The sequence below is a fragment of the Dermacentor albipictus genome, chromosome 1 (assembly GCF_038994185.2).
Source record: "Dermacentor albipictus isolate Rhodes 1998 colony chromosome 1, USDA_Dalb.pri_finalv2, whole genome shotgun sequence".
NCBI classification, from domain to species: domain Eukaryota; kingdom Metazoa; phylum Arthropoda; class Arachnida; order Ixodida; family Ixodidae; genus Dermacentor; species Dermacentor albipictus.
In genome coordinates, this window is record NC_091821.1 from 102,777,223 (window position 1) to 102,796,912 (window position 19,690).

The 19,690-nt window shown below is 44.0% G+C and overlaps 1 protein-coding gene across 5 annotated transcripts in view; it reads right to left on the reverse strand.

Annotated features, from left to right (window-relative positions):
* LOC135906148 (uncharacterized) overlaps nt 1–19,690 on the reverse strand; it is a 281,677-nt gene that overhangs the window by 170,782 nt on the left and 91,205 nt on the right. For 3 of the 5 annotated variants that reach the window (XM_070524086.1, XM_070524097.1, XM_070524107.1), the window contains 2 exons: nt 19,388–19,513; nt 9,781–9,960 (listed from right to left, as the gene is read on the reverse strand). The exons of 1 other annotated variant lie outside the window; for it this stretch is intronic. In XM_070524086.1, the coding sequence (XP_070380187.1) occupies nt 9,781–9,960; nt 19,388–19,513 (306 nt within the window). The remainder of the gene's footprint in view (nt 1–9,780; nt 9,961–19,387; nt 19,514–19,690) is intronic. One more of the 5 variants, XM_070524105.1, reaches the window with a different exon arrangement.

Sequence of the window (19,690 nt, forward strand, 5' to 3'; positions counted from 1 at the left end):
GATTCGATGTTCGCTACATGGGTACCACTGCACAGCTTCTTCGATTCCCATTCGTTTGATATCCCTGTAAGCATGGTTGGGAATTACCCATGGGCTGGCAAAAGCTACGTGATGTCACGTGACTATATTTCACGTGGTCTGAAGTGCATGATGTGCATGCCATCATAGAGCTTCTTCATAGCCTGTTTGTTTGATATCCATGCCAGCATGGTTGGTAATGACCCATGGGCCTGGTGAAAGGTAATTAAGGTCACGCGACACCCTTCCCCACCTGATTTGATGTTCGCCAAGTGTATATTGTCACATAACGTTTGTGGTTCTCATTCGTTTTATACCAATGACAGTTTGTTTGTGATCACGTGTGGGCTTTCGAAAGTTATGCTTTGTCACATGACAACCTTTACTACCTGGTCTGACATGTCTTGCATGCGCATCATCGCAGAGCTTCTTTGAAGACCGTTCGTTTGACACCCATGTCAGTATGGTTGGGAATGACCCATGGGCCTTGCAAAAGCTACGTAAGTCGCATGACACCCTTTTTCACTAAGTTGGACATGCACAATGTACATATCATCGCAGAGCTTGTTCTAATCCGTTCGTTTGATATACATGTATGGTTGGCAATCACACATGGGCTAGCGAAAGATACACGAGGTCATGTGACAGCCTTTCCCACGTGGTTTGACGTTTGGGACGTGTATAACATCGCATAGCTTTTGCAATTCCCATTCATTTGACACCCATGTCAGTGTGTTTGGGAATCACATGTGGGCTTTCAAAAGTTACGCTAGGTCACATGACACCCTTTACCACCTGGTCTAACGTGTCTTACATCGGTACTATCACAGAGCTCCTACGAAGACCGACCGCTTGATGTCCATGTCAATAGGGTTGGGAATCGGGAATAAGCTGGTGAATGTTATGCGAGATCCCGAGACACCCTCTTTCACATAATCTGAGATGGACTACGTGGTTATAGCTGCAGAGGTTGTTCGAAGCTCATTCATTTGATATTCATGCCAATGGGGCTTGTAGAAAACAAAATGATGAGATATGATGTGACACTGTTTTCAGCTTGTTTTTATCAAGTTTAGAAATCAACATTTTTTTGCTGGATCCCCCTTTGTTTTAATGCATGTCTGCAAAGCCATGAAACAGCTGTGTTTTGCATGAAGAGTGCATTATTCCAATGATATATCGCGTGGGAAAGGCATTTTTGTTGTCACATGGCAATGCTCTTCAAGATTCTTCAGTTGTGTTTGGTCAGCGCAACATTATAACATTTCGTCGTCATTTTGAACTTCCTAGAACGCCTCTGCAAATGCATCTTTACTCTGGATAAAAGAATATGTGGCATGTAGTTTATTTGGCATTGGGATTAAATGTGTGGCACCTAAATTGAATTGACCCGTGCTTGGACTAAAATAGCTGGCACTTGGAATAATTTGAGCGGGAAAACCTGTAGTTATTACATTCCTACTGCAGTCGAGACAAATCTGATTATCTGCAGCTAGATCAACTATTAAGTCAAGCTGAACTCACAGGAATGTGCAATGGTGTCTAAGGCTTCAGTATTAGAGGACAAAGATCTGATAAGTGAGAAATTGAGATAAGTGTAAGTTTAAGTACTAGTACAATGGATCCGCACCAACTAGCCCGCCAACGCATTGTGCTGTACAATGACGTCAAACTACCTCATTATACAGTCAAACCTTGATATATCGAACGTATATGTAGAATTATTGCCTATATCAAACACTTTCTATATCACCTGGAAAATCAAATGCATTTTAAATTTTTTATTTCGTACGGGGTAGGATGTAAAATGGCCGAACTCCGCCACCCCTGACCACGTGCACTTTGTTGACAGGCGGCAAGCTTTCCTGCAACACCTTCGAAAATAGCAGTGGCGCAATGGGTGTTCCTGACTGCTGCGCACTTTATGTAGTTGCACACATCGATTGCCCAGAGGGTTCCATTTGAACATAGCGGCTTACACATGTGGCAGCTTGGCTAGTTCAACGTTGTCAGATACGGGACCGTTTCCTGAGACTACTTCGAGTTCACCAGACCACATCGAATCGCACCATAGCTAATTAAGGAGCGCAGAAACACGGATACCACATTCCCGAGGCGCGGCACGTGCAAACAAGTTGGCGTCCCCCTCCTCGTGTGCCGCAGGTGGAGCTATTCACTGCTTGACTCTTCCCGACAGTGAAGCGAGAGCCTGGCATTGTTGCGGGTAAAGTGGGTCCCGAAGCAAGACGACTGTAATGCACCGTGAAAACCTGGCGGCGTCGCCCCCACCTGGCTATTGTGACGGCTCATTGCAAGTCAGCAAGGCAAGACCGCAGGGAGTAGTAAGCCCTCGGACAATTGGGGACCCAGTGGCGACTCTCTTCACTGGCTATGACACCATCGCACGGGCGCCTACCATTGGCCGAAAATGACAACACTTGAACGGGCTCGCCGATTGGCCGAAAATGGCGTCATCTGAGCGGGCTCGCCCATTGGCCGAGCGTGACGTGTCTTCGAGACACCGAAGGGCTTAAAAGACGCAGACCGGGAGCAGCAGAGAGCATTCCTAGAGCATTCCTTGATTCATCTCTTTCGAGCTTCTTGCCACGGGCCGCAGCGTCCGAGTTGCTGCCGGCCCGTAATGACTTTTATAACTGTTAACGTCTTGGTCGGCTCACTGTACATAATGTAAATAAACCTCCAAGTTTTTCATCTCAAAGTCCTCCTCAATTCTTACAACTGGTGGCAGCGGTGGGATCAACCTTCGTCGAGAGAAATCCTGAGGAACCCAGAACAGCGAAAAAGAGCCTTCGTCCAAAGGAGTCGCAAGAAACCGGGAAGAGCGAAGAAGAGAGAGCCTTCGTCGAAAGAGGTCCTAAGGAACTGGGAGTAGCGAAGAAGAGCGAGCCTTCGATCCAGGGAGTCCTGAGGAACCGGGAACAGCGGACCAATAAACCAGATGGCAGGGTGCTGCAACCGTAAGTGAGCGCGTGGGTTTTTCCTTTTGATTCGCCAGACTCAAATGTTGTGTGTTCATTTTGATAGTTCTAGGAATCGGGAATTTGTTGCATTGTGTGTTTGCACAAATTAAGGAAAACAGTTCTAACAGCAGTCGGGGCAGCTGCCATGAATCTTAGAAGGTTGACGAGGTTAGACTTGTTGTTGGTGTGCGACGATTTGGGAGTTGAGGCGGACGAACAGATGAAAACGCCAGCTATCATAAAGGCAATTCACGATAGTGGCAATGATGATAAAAGCATTGAGCTTGCTTGGGAGGTGATACAAGAACCACGGGAGCGTGAGCGTCGTGAATGTAAGAGTGAGCGTAAGCGTCAAGAACACGAGAACGAACGTGAGTATCAAGAACGTGAGCGTAAGCAAAAGTACGAGAGAGAGATAGCAGCATTGGAAAAACAGATACAATATTTTCAGCAGTTAAAGGAACAAAGGCAACGCCTGTCTGAAAATTCTGTAGGCAGTACAGAGCACAAGAATGAGGAAAATCCGACGAGAAGAGTAGTGCCTGTGAGGTTGGCTGCACATTCATAGGTGAAGGGAAAAAGCTAGCTGCTAACGATGCCTTAGTGGCAACAGAGGCCGTTAAAGGCCGCAGTGAGAGCGACGAGGTGCTGTGCCAACAGATGACTGTAGAGACAGCTAGGCCAGCTGCGAACAAAATGGCACAGTTACCGCGCATGTGCATCGCTTGTAAGGTTACCGAGGTTGCTAGCGAAGTAGAGAGTACTGCAGACCCGACAGACACGAGCACCCATGTCGAAATAACTGTCGAGTCAGATCTCCGTGCCGAAGAGAAGTGCCAGCTGGATGATGCAGTTGAGGACAGCTCTCAGGATTGCGAGCTACGTAGCTCAAGAGAAGACAACTGCATTGTTCAGGGATCGGTGCAGCTCTCCACCAGTCTAGATAGCCTAGATAGGGATGATTCAGTTATTATTCATTCAGACTGTGCGCTTGAGACAGCGATCGATACCGACGGGCTGTGTGCCGATGCACAGCGTGAGCTGGGCAATGCAGTAGAGGGCAGTTCGCAAGAGTGCGAGTTGCATAACTCAAGTAAAGCATGCTGCATTGTTCAAAAGTCGGTTGTGCTGTCCGCCAGTCGAGGCAGAGAGAGTGTTGACTTAGATGAAAATCAATCAGACTGTGCGGGTAAGAGACCGATCCGGGCCGATGAGATGTGTAACCGCCAGCACGAGGCGCCAGAGGACGGCATAAAAGGGAATTCCAAGAGAAAGCGCCGCAGAAAGAAGCGCCCTAAAGATCGGAATGCGGTGGCTAATGTAGCGAAGCCAAAAACGGCGACGGGTGCAAGGAAAAGAAAGGTGCGGTCGTCGTTGATGATGTTGACGCATCCAACACGTTCGAGCCACTAGTCTAAGAGAGACCGTGAAGCATGTTCTGCATGGACATGGACAAAGGGCACGGGGCAGTTAAATTAATTGTTGTTCCGTCGTTCTTTTCGAAGCTCAGCGTGTAGTACAAAGAAGCGCAAGGTGGCAAGACAAGACCAGGTGGGGAGTAGCGACGCGGTCAATCGAGGTCGTGATGAAAACGGGGCACCAGGACGCAAATTGGCACCAGACTTTAACGTCTTGGGGGAGCTGATGGTGAGTCAGCCCTTTTGTTGTTCCTCGGTAGTCAGAGTAGCTTTCGGACCGCGACCACCTCAGGTACGGCTCAAAGTATGAGTCAGATGTAAGCATTTGGAATGGGAGGCCAAGAGAGCTTCCGTAAAAAAGAAACGTGCTCTATTGTTTTATTTTTGAGCACTTTAAAATTTTCGCGACTTGAGACAGTTTCTTTCAATAAGTAAGGTATGAGCTTTGTTTTTGTTTTGTTCGAGAAGCTCAGAGGTTTGAAAGAGGTGTTTTATTTAAACAATTAGTCTCGCGAGGGTTAGTTATCGAGTAGATAGGCTTTCTTTTTTGTGTGTGAGTAACCTGAGTGTCAAGGTTATCGGTGAGAGGCCTATTGTAGCGCACGTGTGTTTTAGTTAACCTTTTTTTATGTGTTTTTTTATTTTCTGAGGTTAAGCGCATAGATTTTCAGAGTGCAGGATTTGCGCTGAGAAGCGTTCTTAGTTCCATTAGCGCGTGTCCAGTGCGGACGGAAGGAAGCAGATTTATGACTGGGTTGCTCATGTGTGTTGAGGGCAGCCGTGTTCTGACTTCTCTGATAAGCATGCATGGAACGAGTTATTAAAAGACGCATTATTTTAAGGGTTCTGTGGAGTGTGTAAGTGCCGCAAGTTTAATTGTTCGTTTAAGTCACGTGTCCTGTATGGACTAGAGAAAGACACGTGAATAGGCGTAATGAAAAGCTTGCCTACGACGCAAATACGCGTTCTGATTAGTGACCACAAGGCTAGCGCGCTTGTGATTACGTACTTGTGAAGATAGCCAGACTGTTCAGTGGCAACAGTACGTGAGTAAGTACGCCACTGCACAAGGGTGAGAACAGGCTGTTCGCGAAATTAAGCCACTTAAGTTATGTTCGGCTGTTTTCATTTTTTGTTTGTAACGGGAACGACCCAATGTTTTGCTACAACAATGACACTCTGGTCTTGTCGGCATTCGGGAAGAAATTGATAGCGGTTTGGAAAGGTGGTTGGAGCTGCTTTGTCAAAATTGGGGAAATAAAAGATCAGGGTTCATTTTGACTCAGTAATAGCCTGGCGAGTCAGGGGTGAAGGCCCTGCGCTTACAAGTGGTGTAGCGCTGTGTTGTTTTGTTTGTTTTACGTATGTTCTCCAGGGCCCAGGATCCCGAAGTTCGTCAAACGAGGCTCGACACCAGTACCCTGCAGGTTCTTTCAGCGTTCCTTATGGCCAGCGAATTGATTTCACCGGCCATTTCGAACTTCCGGGGCGAGGACGAGCTGTTAGATTACGGACCGTTTCCTGAGCCTACTTCGAGTTCACCAGACCACATCGAATCGCACCATAGCTAATTAAAGACTGCAGAAACACAGATACCACATTCTGGAGGCACGGCACGTGCAAACAAGTTGGCGTCCCCCTCCTCATGTGCCGCAGGTGGAGCTATTCACTGCTTGACTCTTCCCGAAAGTGAAGCGAGAGCCTGGAACTGTTGCGGGTAAAGTGGGTCCCGAAGCAAGACAACTGTAATGCGCCGTGAAAACCTGGCGGCGTCGCCCCCACCTGGCTGCTGTGACGGCGCATTGCAAGTCAGCAAGGCAAGACCGCAGGAAAAAGTAAGCCCTCGGACAATTGGGGACCCAGCGGCGACTCTCTTCGCCGGGTATGACACCATCGCATGGGCGCCTACCAATGGCCGAAAATGACAACACTTGAGCGGGCTCGCCGATTGGCCGAAAATGGCGTCATCTGGGCGGGCTTGCCCACTGGCCGAACGTGACGTGTCTTCGAGACACCGAAGGGCTTAAAAGACGCTGACTGGGAGCAGCAGAGAGCATTCCTAGAGCATTCCGTGATTCATCTTTTTCGAGCTTCTCGCCACGGGCCGCAGCATCCGAGTTGCTGCCGGTCCGTAATGACTTTTATGACTGTTAACGTCTTGGTCGGCCCACTGTACATAATGTAAATAAACCTCCAAGTTTTTCATCTCAAAGTCCTCCTCAACTCTTACAACGTCAGCAGCGCATTGCATTTGTTGCACTGACTCCTCCTCGGTGCAGCACTCTGTGCCTGCTGCGCCTCGCGAGAAATGGCGGTTTGCATACACAAAGGTGCGCGACAGGGCGCGCTCACTGGGCTCACTTTGCAATTTCTGGATGGTGTCGCTTGCGCTTAGGAATAGTTCAGGCGTCGACCTCAACGGAGACAGTTGTAGTGTCCCCGATAAGGAATGTGAAAAATAAACATGAAAAAGTGGCCTTGGCAGACGCCACTTCATATTTTGTTATGAACAGTGTTTCAAAATGCTTCAACTGACGGGTGCGGAAATCGCAGAGGAAGTAGCGTTCAAACGAAGACACTGCTGAGGTTGATCCCACAAACGCTTTTGCTCCGCTCCCGACTTCAATTGAGGCTGTAGCTGCTTTGGCCCTTCTTCGCCGCTACTGCGGCGCAATTGAAGGCACCGGCCTATCACTTGTGGATCGTTTAGACTATGTTGAGGACACCGTGGTTAAGAACACGGCTGGCAATAAGAAGCAGGCTACAGTGTACTGCTGCAGTACTTTCAGCCAAAGAAAAAAATACTTTGTGTGAAGCTTCACGTTAGTATTTACTGTGGCACAATTGGGGCGCAATCGGGGATCGTTGCTCCGAGTGCACGTTTGGTTGCGGCGCACGCAATTGGCCTAGCGGCCAATTGCGTGCGCCGCAATAGTGCAACCGCAATAGTGCAATAGTGCCGCAATAGTGCAACCGAACGCGCGCTCCGAACAATGATCCCCAATGGCGCTCTTGGTTCATTGATTGATTTGTACAAGTTTTTGTTGCGTTTTTTTACATGATCTTATATATCAAATTCTGGTTATATCGAACCATTTCACCACCATCGCGCTATTCGATATATCGAGGTTTGACTGTAGCTGCATCACTATTACTTAGTCACAGAGAATCAAAATATCATTTATCTTTACAGATAAATAATATTCAGATTTATCTTTACAGATTATAAAAAGATAATAAAAATAATGTGCGCTTGAAAGGGGCACAGTTTGCATTGTTCACCAGATTGAATGTGGTGGTGTGAAGTCATTGTAAAATATGTGAATGCCCGGCACCACTGCACGGGCATTCACCTGTTCTGTCATCCTTATGCCTCTCTTCTTTTCACTCACTACGGTTGTCAGCGGTGGCGCTCCCCTCGCGATGGTTTGTGATTGGGTGTGCTCGCGTCATGGGGTAGCCGCTGTTGGTTGTGACGAGAGTTTCTCTCCAGGACCAGCACTGGTTACATACAGGCTTTCCTCTCTTCCGTCAGTTCCTTTGTGCGTCAGACTTGAGCTTGTGTATGGTGCCTTTGCCCATATGGCAAGCATGTACTTTGTGCTAATTCTTTCAGGACGCTAAGCTGAAGAGCAGTGCCTAGTGCTCATGTGCAGTCAAATTGCGCTGAGCAGCACTTATCGGTGGCCCAAGCTAAAGGATATTGCCCGAGCTCTCACGAGTTGGCCCACTAGCAAGAGCATAGGGACAGCGACGTGCTATAGGTGCCCCTATCTGTGTTTTCGCCCTTGGCGAGAGAGCCCTTTGGTTTCCATGAACCCCAGGACTGGGCATTTGTGCAGTGTTGGGTACCACAGGAGACAAACAGTTTCCACTAACTCAGGGCAATACTGTGTTCTCTAGTGTGCATAGCGCTCCGTAGCCCCTTTGCAGCCTGAGAGTGTGCTAGATGACTGCTGACGCGGCCCTGTGGCTTGCTAAGCTCACTCAAACACACGGTGGTCGGTACTCCTGTGAGACCCTAGGACCCCCATAGCATCAATCCTTACTTTCTGTGAAGCTGATGATACGTTCACATTATGTTACTTTGAATACTTACTGGGAGTTCCCTTTACAGCTCAGACTACTTATAACGTAACCGCTTATAGTGAAAGACCACATATAATGCAGTCTTTACTGACTACTATTGATCTTCCCATAGAACTCAATGTATATGTCTACCACTTATAGTGTAGCTGCGCGAAACAAAATACCAGTTACAATGCAGTTGCTGGAAAATCCTGCAGACAAGCAAGGCAGCGAGCACGCTCCTCGACGAGGTTTGCCGACCGAAGGGAAGAGCGACAAGGGCAATACGGAGGAGGAGAATACACGAATCGAGCAAACGAACAAACAAATGAGAGAAAAGAAAGAAAGGGAAGAAAAAATTTGGTGGTAGCATGCTGGCTCAGCGGGAATGCAGTGTTGCCTAGGCGACGAAGAAGCCTTTTGCTCCGGCCACTTGTAAGCAGCACACGGTCTGCACCGAACGCATGCGCATAGTCAGGCAGGAAAAATGAATTTCTACAATAATATGAATTTTTAGTTTTTTTTTTTTACAACTTCAGCACAGTGGAAAAATTGGTTGAGGCCATGAGTGCGTTTCACATTAGCCCATTGCCGTACGCGTAGTCGCAAAGTGCAGATACTACATGCTTGACTGTAACTATGCAGTGTTCATCAGTTTAAACTTTGTTCCGCAAGTTCATCAGTGCGGAGTGTTGTCCACACATTGCCTTTTGCTGTTCCTACCAGCATGCACACATAGAAACATTTGCTATAGGCGTTCACAGTAAATGCCAGCTGATCACTTGCAAACCCCGCTTCACGCACGCTGCTGGTAATTCGGCCTGTGCGTATGATAGCGTGCAAGATCTCAGTGTATTCATTTGTCTATGGTTACAAGTCAAAGGCGAACTTCCCGCAACAGCGTGCCACCCGATACCCCGTCGAGTACGCCGAACCAGCGCCACCTTGTCGGGAGTCGGTGGCCTAAGTTGCAATTTAGTGCTGAGTCAACGAAATGCTTCACAGTGGCTATATGGCACTTGGAAAGCTGAGGGACCACCTCCCTGACGAAAGTGAGGGCACATCTCAATCATATGCTTCGATTCGCAGACAACGCAGAAGTGCATGTGCACATTTTGCACATGCAGCAACCTATGAAAAATGCTGTTTTGGTTACAGTGCGGTATCTCTTATAGCGCAGGAATTCACAACACTGGCAACTTACATCATAAACAGTCTATGCTGTAACAGTGTACCATACTGCACATACCCAGGTGGAAAACCCCATTCAATGAAGTTTAGAAAAAAATTAGCACCTGAGCTTGTCTCTTCAATTCAAGGATCTCCATATTAGCAGACTCCAGAAGCTTGTCTTTTTGCTTACACACAGTATCGTGCAATTGGGAAGCCGACCTAATCTCCATTTCAAATTGCCGCCGTCGAGTCTGACTTGCATGAAGACGTGATTTCAAATGCATTATTTCATTGTTCAAACTCTGAAATGAGAAGAAGGTTACGGATGTAGGTGTTGGACAGAGATGCTCAAAACACCTGAAAGCAACATTTCACAATAAGGTATGCAGTAGAGAATCTTCCCAGAATTCAAAAACTAAGCGTGTTTAAATATTGAAATTTTTAAATTGAATAAAAATATTTGAGAATGTTGACCTGTGAATATCGAATCAAGTACTGCACTTTTTTTCTAAACACAGTGAGCTATAGTTTGCACAGAGTCTTCTTCGATTTACATGGGTTATTTGTAGGCCTATTAAAATGCATGTAATGCTTTTCGCAAATGGACATCTGGTCAACCGGGAAGTTAGTAAATGAGAAAGCTACTTTCAGTTATCTGGTGCACCATGACAATGACACTAATGAATAAAAAAGGAACAGTCCATCACCAGATGCAATTACTGTGTTGAATGCATTCAAGGAGAGAAGTTTGATACTTCATCACTGCATGCTGTTTTAAAGGGATGAAAACATGATGCAAATCACCAAATAATAAATTTGCTTGCCTAATTCGACAGAACACATTCCCATATAGGCTGCCTAAAATTAAGACATTCACAGTGAATGACTAAATTATTGAGCAGAAGTTATCTGCCCCATGCATCAACTCAGGAAGTGGTGCCCTTGCACAGTAACAGTAGTTTGCGTACAGCAGACTCCTTCAAAACAGTCCTTACTTACATTGTTATCTCTCCTCTGAGACTCCAAGAAGTGTGTTATCCCTTACATATTTAAAAGAAATGAATATTCGACACCTTCAAATAGTGAATTCTTGAATCAAATTGACCAGCAAGGACTACGTATTTGATAATCAAATACATAGTCATTGCTATTCAATTTGATTCATATTCCAAATTTTAAACGTTTGCACACCCCTATCAAAACCAAATTGGGGGGGGGGGAAACAAGGCTAGCTACAGCACAGCAAAACAGTGTGTATAATGAACTGAAAATAATTAGGTTGTGTTTGAGTTAGGACGAAAGCTCAAGATATTTTAAAAAATCGGGCTGCAGGAAATATCACTTTATGTCTGCACATCAACAGTGTTTTTATTTTGAGTTTTATTTTGAGTTGTGTTTGAGTTAGGAAGAAGGCTCAAGGTATTTTTTTTTTAAATCTGGCTACAGGAAATGTCACCTTATGTCTGCACATCAAAAGTATTTTTATTTTGACAGTGAAAGGAATACATAAGATGCTTGACTACTGAAATACTAAAAGGTAAAGCAATCCATTTCTCGTATTCATGACACTAGCATTTCATTGTTAAAAGCAGAATCTGTCATGACAACTCTTATTTTTCATCGCCACATTCTTTCACTTTCCCTTTATCTCAAATATTTTTACGGCATGCTAAATCCCCTACCTCACATCATGCCACCTTCAAGCATATTCCAGCGCACCAGCTATAGACTGCAAGTTGTTCATCCTTGCATCCAAACCGTCACATTTCAAGGTCCATTTTTTTCTTGGGTAGCCGAAGCCTAGAATGACTTTCCTCTACTATGTCGCCGCCATGATAAGTCATTTTAAAATTATGGGGACTTGCCACTCGTATTTTACATTAATCACTTGTTTTTTTTTTCCTATGTAATTGCTATTCACTTTTATGTAATACCCTGAATGGCTTCTTTAAGGTAATAAAGTAAAATGAAGTGAACTGTCAATATAAGTGAAGTCACTGTGAACATGAGTTTTGCAAAGTTCTTGCTGTGCAGCTTGAAGGGTGACAAGCATTCAACCACCTTCCAAGAATCTTTTGACCACTGTGGTTGCAAGAGGAGGCCAAGCAGGCCCAGAGTTAGCTGCAGTTATGCATGCAATGACTTCCTTTCTTTAGACCTGTGTTTCTCCAACTACGGACCATACCCTCAAAGGGGTCATAAGCCTTTTTCTGGGGGTCATGATGGGTCGAACTATATGTCCGTTCTGCTTGACGGAATAGAAATGAATTTTCAGTCTAGGTGCCCATACTCTTTCAACACTGTTTTCTTTAAGAGTACTATATTGACACAGGTACGTGTTTATCTTTAACATGCGACTACGTTTCACCTTCTAACAAATGTTACCACTCTGTGCAGGACGTGCCTGTACGTATTGGAAGTTTCTCAAATGTTATCGATGGTTCTATCCGCTGTCTGTTGTCATCGAACGTTGTATATTCTGATTGCATGTATGCGCGACGCAAATTGTGTATCACTTTCTGGAAGACATGCCGTCACCAGCAATTACTCCGGAACCTTCGATAACTCATGTAAAAAAGCCGATGCGCTTGACCCGCTGATCAGATTTCGACGATCGCCGACTGTGTTCGCCGCTATCATTGTGCTTTGAGCATAGCCTATTTTTGTGGGCACAGGTTCCCCCAATAAAAGTTAGTTTCGTCGTTCACACTATTGCTACTGTACTCTTTACCGTCAATACTACGTGACAATATCAACCCTGAAATCATGTTTGTTATGCAGAGTATAATATTAGTATTGGCCACACAGTGGACGGCAAAGCAGCAAGACAAACAGCAATCTAAACTTCGGTCGCAACACAGAAAATTCCACTGAACATGACCTCCCAACCACACCCAGTTTTGTCTTGCTGAAACTGTAGAATTGGGGTTCAGCAGATATGGTTGTATCAAAACAGCAAATACATCTTTCTCATTAAAATACAATAATAAATCAATCCTCGTTAAAAAACATTAAGCACTTTTGCTACCTCTCTCTGCAGTGGTTAATGTCTTTTAAATAACCTAAATGTAAATGTATCTGCATTATTGAAAATCAACTTTTCAGAAGACTTATAAAGGTAGCGGTGGTGGTGGTGGTGAGGGGTCAAGGTAGTAGGGCACTACTAAAAGGGGTCAAGTAGTGCAAATGTTTGAGAAAGGCTGTGAGGGCATAAGCAGCTTAAACCTACTAGCATCACTCTGCCATAGTAGCTTATAATGCATAAGGTGACAGTGTTTACTGCAAACTACATTAGCTATGTAGTATACAGGATGATCATTTTTAAGTTCTATATATTTTTAAAAATTGCCTGTTTCAGATAACATAATTCTAGTAATTGAGCTGAGTTATTTAGAGAGGTGGACATTATTTGCATAAGAAATTAAAATAATACATTAATTAACAACATAATCACTCATTGACTTATTGATTAATTACTTTATGCCACATATCGAAATTTACAAATTGTAGCCAGTGTGCTTGCAAGGTGCATTCACTTGGAATGCATTTCCAGAATGACATCAGATTGGAGATGTGTACCAACAAACTCACCATAAAAATGCACTGATGTTCCACTTACATTTTTAACAAGATGTTGTTTTATGCATTGAAGCACAAAAGTAACTGAAACGCCCATGTATTTTGTCCCAGACATTGGGAAATATCTCAAAACTGGTGTCCTCCTGGAAATTTATTTCAAGTGGATATGTCATGCAAACTTGCCGGCTACAATAAATTGCAATACAGTCGAACCCATTTATAACAATATTCAAATGCCACAAAAATTCCATTGTTACAACTGATAATTGTTAAAACCGGGTTGCATGAAAAAATCAAAATAGGGGGATCGCAGATCTGATTTTAGCAAACTATAATGGCGGGGAGGCCAGTGCCCCTCCCCAACTATATCCCAACCACCTTCTTCTATCCAGCTGCTGATTGCGCTCATTCGTTTAACTGCTTCCTGGGCGCTCCGATCATGTGTAACAAGCCACAACTGTGGGCGTTAAAGAATGGCACTGCTATAATTGCAAAGAGGGGTCACAGTGGCAAGCGATATGCGGGCATCGCCAAGGCAGCACTTTGGTGGGCCCAAAAGGAACCTTGTAAAAAATGCAAGGAGGTCGCCGTGGCAGCCTGTCAGCTTGAGAAGTCCAGAAGAAACGCTGAGGTGAGATTGCCACAAGCGTCTCGCTACGTACGTCGCACTGCATTGCACGAGAAAACCCTATGTCCGTCAGCCTTGCCAACATTTTTCTCCAAGGTATCCAGTTGCTCCATGTAGTGCAGCGGAAGGTTCCTCGCGAAAACGAAGTCCCGGAGAGACTGAATCATCTGCCGGGCCTCCTTTAAGGACAACGCTGAGGCAGCCTGCCCTACCGCATCAGCGCTGCTGTCGTCGCCATCGCTATCCGATACAAGCACATTCGCGACGATAACCTCCTCGGTTAGAAGCCCTTAATACTTAGTTTCCAAATCTATAGCCGTGCAGTTTCTTTTCACCGGCAACGTCGTGCATTCCGATTATCAGTGGGTCAGTCATCTTCCATTTTAGCGGCGAGTCAAAAGAGGCTGAGAAACCACGTGGCCAGGAACGATTTCGACGCAAAAAACGAACACGAGGCTGTTTGGAGAACTGCGCTGAATGAAGAGCCAGCGAGCAAGAAGCGAGCAGAGGAGTTGGTGCGGACCATTCGTGTTTCAGAGGGTGGCGTGGCGTAGACATATGGGCGCAGCCCATTCGTGTTCGGAGGGGTGGAAGGGTGATGAGAGAGAGGCGCGCGGAGAAGGCTGGAAAATCAGCGCGCGGCAATCATTCAAGCAGCGGGTTATCGTGCAGCGGCTCGAATTTCTCGTTTTCATTTTTTCTTTTCAAGGATTTCGCATTTCACAACCTTTCAGCTCGGACACCAAGCAGCCAGACTTCATCGTTATAACCGATAATGCGGCATCGAGGCAATGTAGTAAACAGGTTATTTCACCATTCAAGACATACAAAAGTTAACGGTGCAGCAGCTTCTCATTGTTATAACCGATATATTGTTAAAACTGGTATCGTTATAAGTGGGTTCGACTGTATGTGCCGTAAAGTAATGAATTAAGAAGTTAATTAGTGAACGAGAAAACCAGTCAACAACACAAAGGACAAGAGGAGAGGTTCAGGAGAGGTTGTTGACTGGTTTTTTCGTTCAAGTATGTACCAACTGGCCCAGATTTCAACCCTTAATTAGTGAATTTTCCTTAGTTAGCTGAACATGCATGTCAATTTCTCGTGCTAGTAATGTCCGCCTCTTCAAATAATATAGGTCAAGGACAGGAATCGTGCTATCTGTCATCAGCAATTTTTTAAATTTCGTAAAAATTAAAAATGATCACCCCATACAGTGTATAAACATGAAAGAGATACTAAATTTACATTTAAAGACAGTAATTTTCCCTTTTTCCGGTGCTAAAATGAAGAGAGAGGATTCTTTAACACGAGAACTAAAAAGCAAATAGCAGTGGGTAAGATTCCGACTTACATGTGCTAAATTAAAGTGAAATATGCTACAAGTGACATGTACACATATGACAAATTCTCCATGGCAAGACTTTTGACTGAAGTGCTCTTGTATGTGTGAAGGTCATAGAGCAAAATTCTTTCACATACAGTAGACATGTACCTGGACATGGATAGCTGTAGCTCTAGATGTAGACATGGATACCTGGATCAGCTGTCCTGTTCCAACAAATGTGCATATCCTGTAGCACTATTCAGGTATGCTTTGCCATGGATTGGTTCATTTAGACATGCTACGTACAGAGCATGGTGAGTGTAGAGTGCTGCTTATATGATGGCAGGCAAGGAATGCAAAAGTGATGCTAGCACCTAACCAAATAAAGTGACTTTGTATGAATCAGTAAGATCATCATTCATAAAGGAACTATTCTTGCATTGTGTGCATGCAGGACTTTTAAAGGGACACCAAAGGCAAATATGAAGTCAAGCTAAACTGATAGATTAGTGCTCCAGAATCTCTAAGGCGTCAATATTATCATGGACAGAGCCTTGATAATCGAGAAATTGAGGTAAATGCAGGACATGATTAGAGACTGCCCCAGGACATTCAAGTACCTTCCCAATGACGAAAGCACTTTTCAGTTAAATTCTGTCCCTAGTACGCAACCACTCGTTGCAAAACATCCTTGCATTGTATTATTAGACGAAATAAAATGCTACTTCTCCAGTTCTATTTCATTTCTAGAAGAAATAACTAATTGTAATTACCTTTGACAATGACGCGGGCAGTCGAAAGGTTTCGTTTTCGCTCGACTCTGCGCCACCCACGCTTTCGCGTTTCAGTAGTTTCGTTATCGCATAGTGCTGCACTGGTTTTGCTGGCTCGCGAAACTCATACAAACTGCAAGTAGCAGAGAATTCAACGTCCATATGATATCGCGGGATGCACGAAAGGCCTATGCCACTTGACCAAAAAGCAGCTGCAGCAGTGAATCCACCACTGTTTCTTGGCTGGGTACCGTTGTCTGTCGGGTGACGTTTTACTCACCGACGGCAGCAAAGGGTGGTGATGGCATATGCAACGTCACCACTCCCCCTTTTGGGTGGCGGGAGATTTGAATTTAGAAAAAGGTATTCAGACGCTTCAGGTGCAATTTTCTCGTAAACTATATCTTTTCTTGGCACGAAACAAGCGTTGCGAGGTTTCTGAAATGGTATTTAACCAGTCCACACCGACTTAGTATTTGCCTTTAGTGTCCCTTTAGTGAGGTAGCAGGTGCAACAAGCAGTTCTTCCACTTTCATTCACTGTGAGACATGTAATGGTGAGACAGATGCCATGGAAACAATCACTGAATAAAATGAAAGGCACTATAGTGGTGCCCACACTAACACTCAGCTTATTTATTACAAGCAATTGTTGATTATATTTATTCAAATCATTGAGGACAAATGTGTTGTGCCAACACAATCACACTCTGAAGGTCCTGATGCCATCATCAATGACATCTGACAGGTGAATATAACGATGCCTACATTGTAGATGGCAACATTAGTCATGTAGCAACAGTAGAAGGGCTGGCAGACATGTTTCATTATAAGATCTATCAAATTTTGAGCAAGCCAGTACAGAAAGCAACCCAGTGCCCAGACATGCTAACTGCCATAGCTTAGTTTGACAATATTCTGCAATTAGAAAGCAGAAGTGATCTGCCTTGACAGCAACCAAGTGACAGCAACCACATGGCACATTTATCACAAATGATTTCTTCAACATACATTTTTTACCAGTGTTAACAGTGGTTGAAGAAAAAAAAATGTCACTGGAACCAATGTTTAGACAAGGGGACTTTTGATTTTTACAGGTGCAGGTTGTTTCAACAAGTCCTTCAGTTGACATGTGTATTAACTCTTATATATATTTTTAAATTTTCTAGTGAAAAGTCTCACCTGAAGTAATTGCAGCAGAACTTGCAGGATATGAATTAAACAGTAGTCACGTAAAACATTCTTATCTTTGATTAACATCACTCACAACAAAAAATAAGTATGTTGAGGCAGCAGCATTGCCTTCACTATACAGTCAACTCTTACTACAACGGACCCTGATAATCCGACAAAAAAAAGTATGTTTTACCAGCAGTCCATAATATCTGAGACGCCTCACTCCCGAAACTTTCGTCGCGATGTCTAACAACTTTACTGCAAAGAGCGAGTGGCAAACGTCCAAAGTAAAAAACAAACAAAAAAAGTTGTAATTTCGCCCGAAAGGCGAAGCATCAATTTCGATAGCAAATTAAGCAAGTGCAGCAGCAGCAGCGAGCGAATTGACCTTCAAGCTGTCTCTCACTTAAATGTGAACTAAACATCGAAAGCACAGCACATACGAAGCTACTGGCACTGGGTGCACTTTGTCCACATTGCAGATCACTTTGAAGATGAGGCCTGCATGGGCGTGCACTTTGTCCACATCGCATAAGATACGGCGACCGCACCGTTAACAGCAGCCGCCGGAGTAGAGCCACCTTGTTCCCTCGCCTCCCCCTCCTTCCCTCGTGCCTCGCACGCGAAAAACGGCATGCTTCTAGCGCACTTCCTCCCCGCTTTCCTCGCTCACGTGAAAGATATTGAGCCGCGTCGTCGGCTGACCTTCGAAAGTCAGTTGCCAGCCTGTGTCGACACAACAAAAGTCCGTTTTATGCACCTGATTTCGACAAAAATTGCTGCTAATTTCGTCCGCTTAGCCGATAGTCTAAACTAAGATTGAAATATGGTCTATTATATCCAAAAGTTTCTTGTATGCGGTCTACTGTAATGAGCGTGGTGTGCTGCATTTTTAGTTTAAACCGAGAATAACCATAAATGCTATGCTAATTAATTTTTCTCCAGCATTTGGCTTTAAATGGACACTAAATAAAAATACTGAGGCAAGTTAAATGCATAGATTATTAGTATAGAAGTCCGTCATCGTTTTCCAAGTGCCAATATCAGAATTTATTGCATAGAAAATTGTCACCGATTTTCAATCTGAACTGCCCACAGCAATAACAGCAGAGTTGACGCAATCCTCATGTAACCTTCCTCTCTGCTGCTCTCTGTGAATCAATCAGTGCTGATGTCACATGAGAGATACCGCAGTTCAATATAGGTTGTGCCACTCCAATTTCCCATTTTCTGCATTTTCTTGCTTTTGAAAGCTCTGTTCTCACTACAAATGACGAATTCGTTATTACAGAAGAGTATCTTCTTTCAATCTTGCTCAACTTAATATTCTCCTTTAGTGTCCCTTAAGAACGGTCAGTGGAAACAAATTTACTAAAGGGTTAAGACTGCAAATGTTGTGCAGCCGCTAGTGTACATGTGGTCAGATGCAAGAAGCCTGAAAGGTCGTAATCATGCATCAGGCTGCTGCCCAAGAAATGAAAAAGTATGAATGGCGTAACACAGCAAACTTCAAGGTTCAGTTTTCCTCAGGGCTTTTAATGTTGAAAGTCTCATTCTTTTTATGCACTGACTCTGAAGACCTAGTGGTACCTATAACAATCCCATAATTTTTTTTTTCTGTATTATGAGAGCTCTGGACCTACAGAATGTAACAAATTAAATGCCATATTATTTGTGTTCATATCTCAAATGCACTCACTCTGGATTCCTGCTAGTTATCGCCATATCATGATGTGCTGTTGCCAGATGGCTTCTCTGGAGCTTGGTTATTCTATGTACTGAATGCAACTACAGCATTGGAAAAGCAGGATCTGCAGTTATGCAGCATCTTCCAGCATCAACAAGAGTGTCGAACCAGATGTTTGCCAAGGAAAAAAAAAGAACACTAAGTTAAATGTAACAAACTGTTTACTGAAAAAGCCGCTGAAATTTCACCTGGAAAGATATGTTCACCGGGAAAAAAGTTTTTAGGCAGCAATAATAAAAAAAAAAAATAGTGACGAATTTTGGAAAAATAAAAACTGATAACGCTGGATCGTACTTATATCCTGTATTCGTTATAAGCATCTATTTATTACATGCTCAATATATATGCTTATAACTTGCCAGAAACATCTTACATTTACTTTGCTATATATATGATAATCCATGTCCATTATATTGATGTTCAACTGTATAAGAACTTTAATAAACAGGGACTTATTTTTTTGAATTATGGCAAGATTTCAATGCAAATAGAGAACTTACGTCAATCAGCCTCTCATTTCCGTAGTCAGCTTCAAGACTGGTCATTTCACCTCGGCCTATAGTAACAGAATTTGGTACAATAAATTCTGTGGCAGCTGACCATGATGAGTAACGACTCTTGGCAATCTGTTGAATATAAACCACAAATTTATATATAAGAGAGTTCACTAAAATATAACTCTTATATAGTTCACTCTTATATATATATTTATATATAAGAGAGTTCAATAAAAGAGTTCACTGCCAATATCAGGCATCCTATAATGCCTTTGCCTACAAGAATGTAAGGGTTTAGAAAGAAAA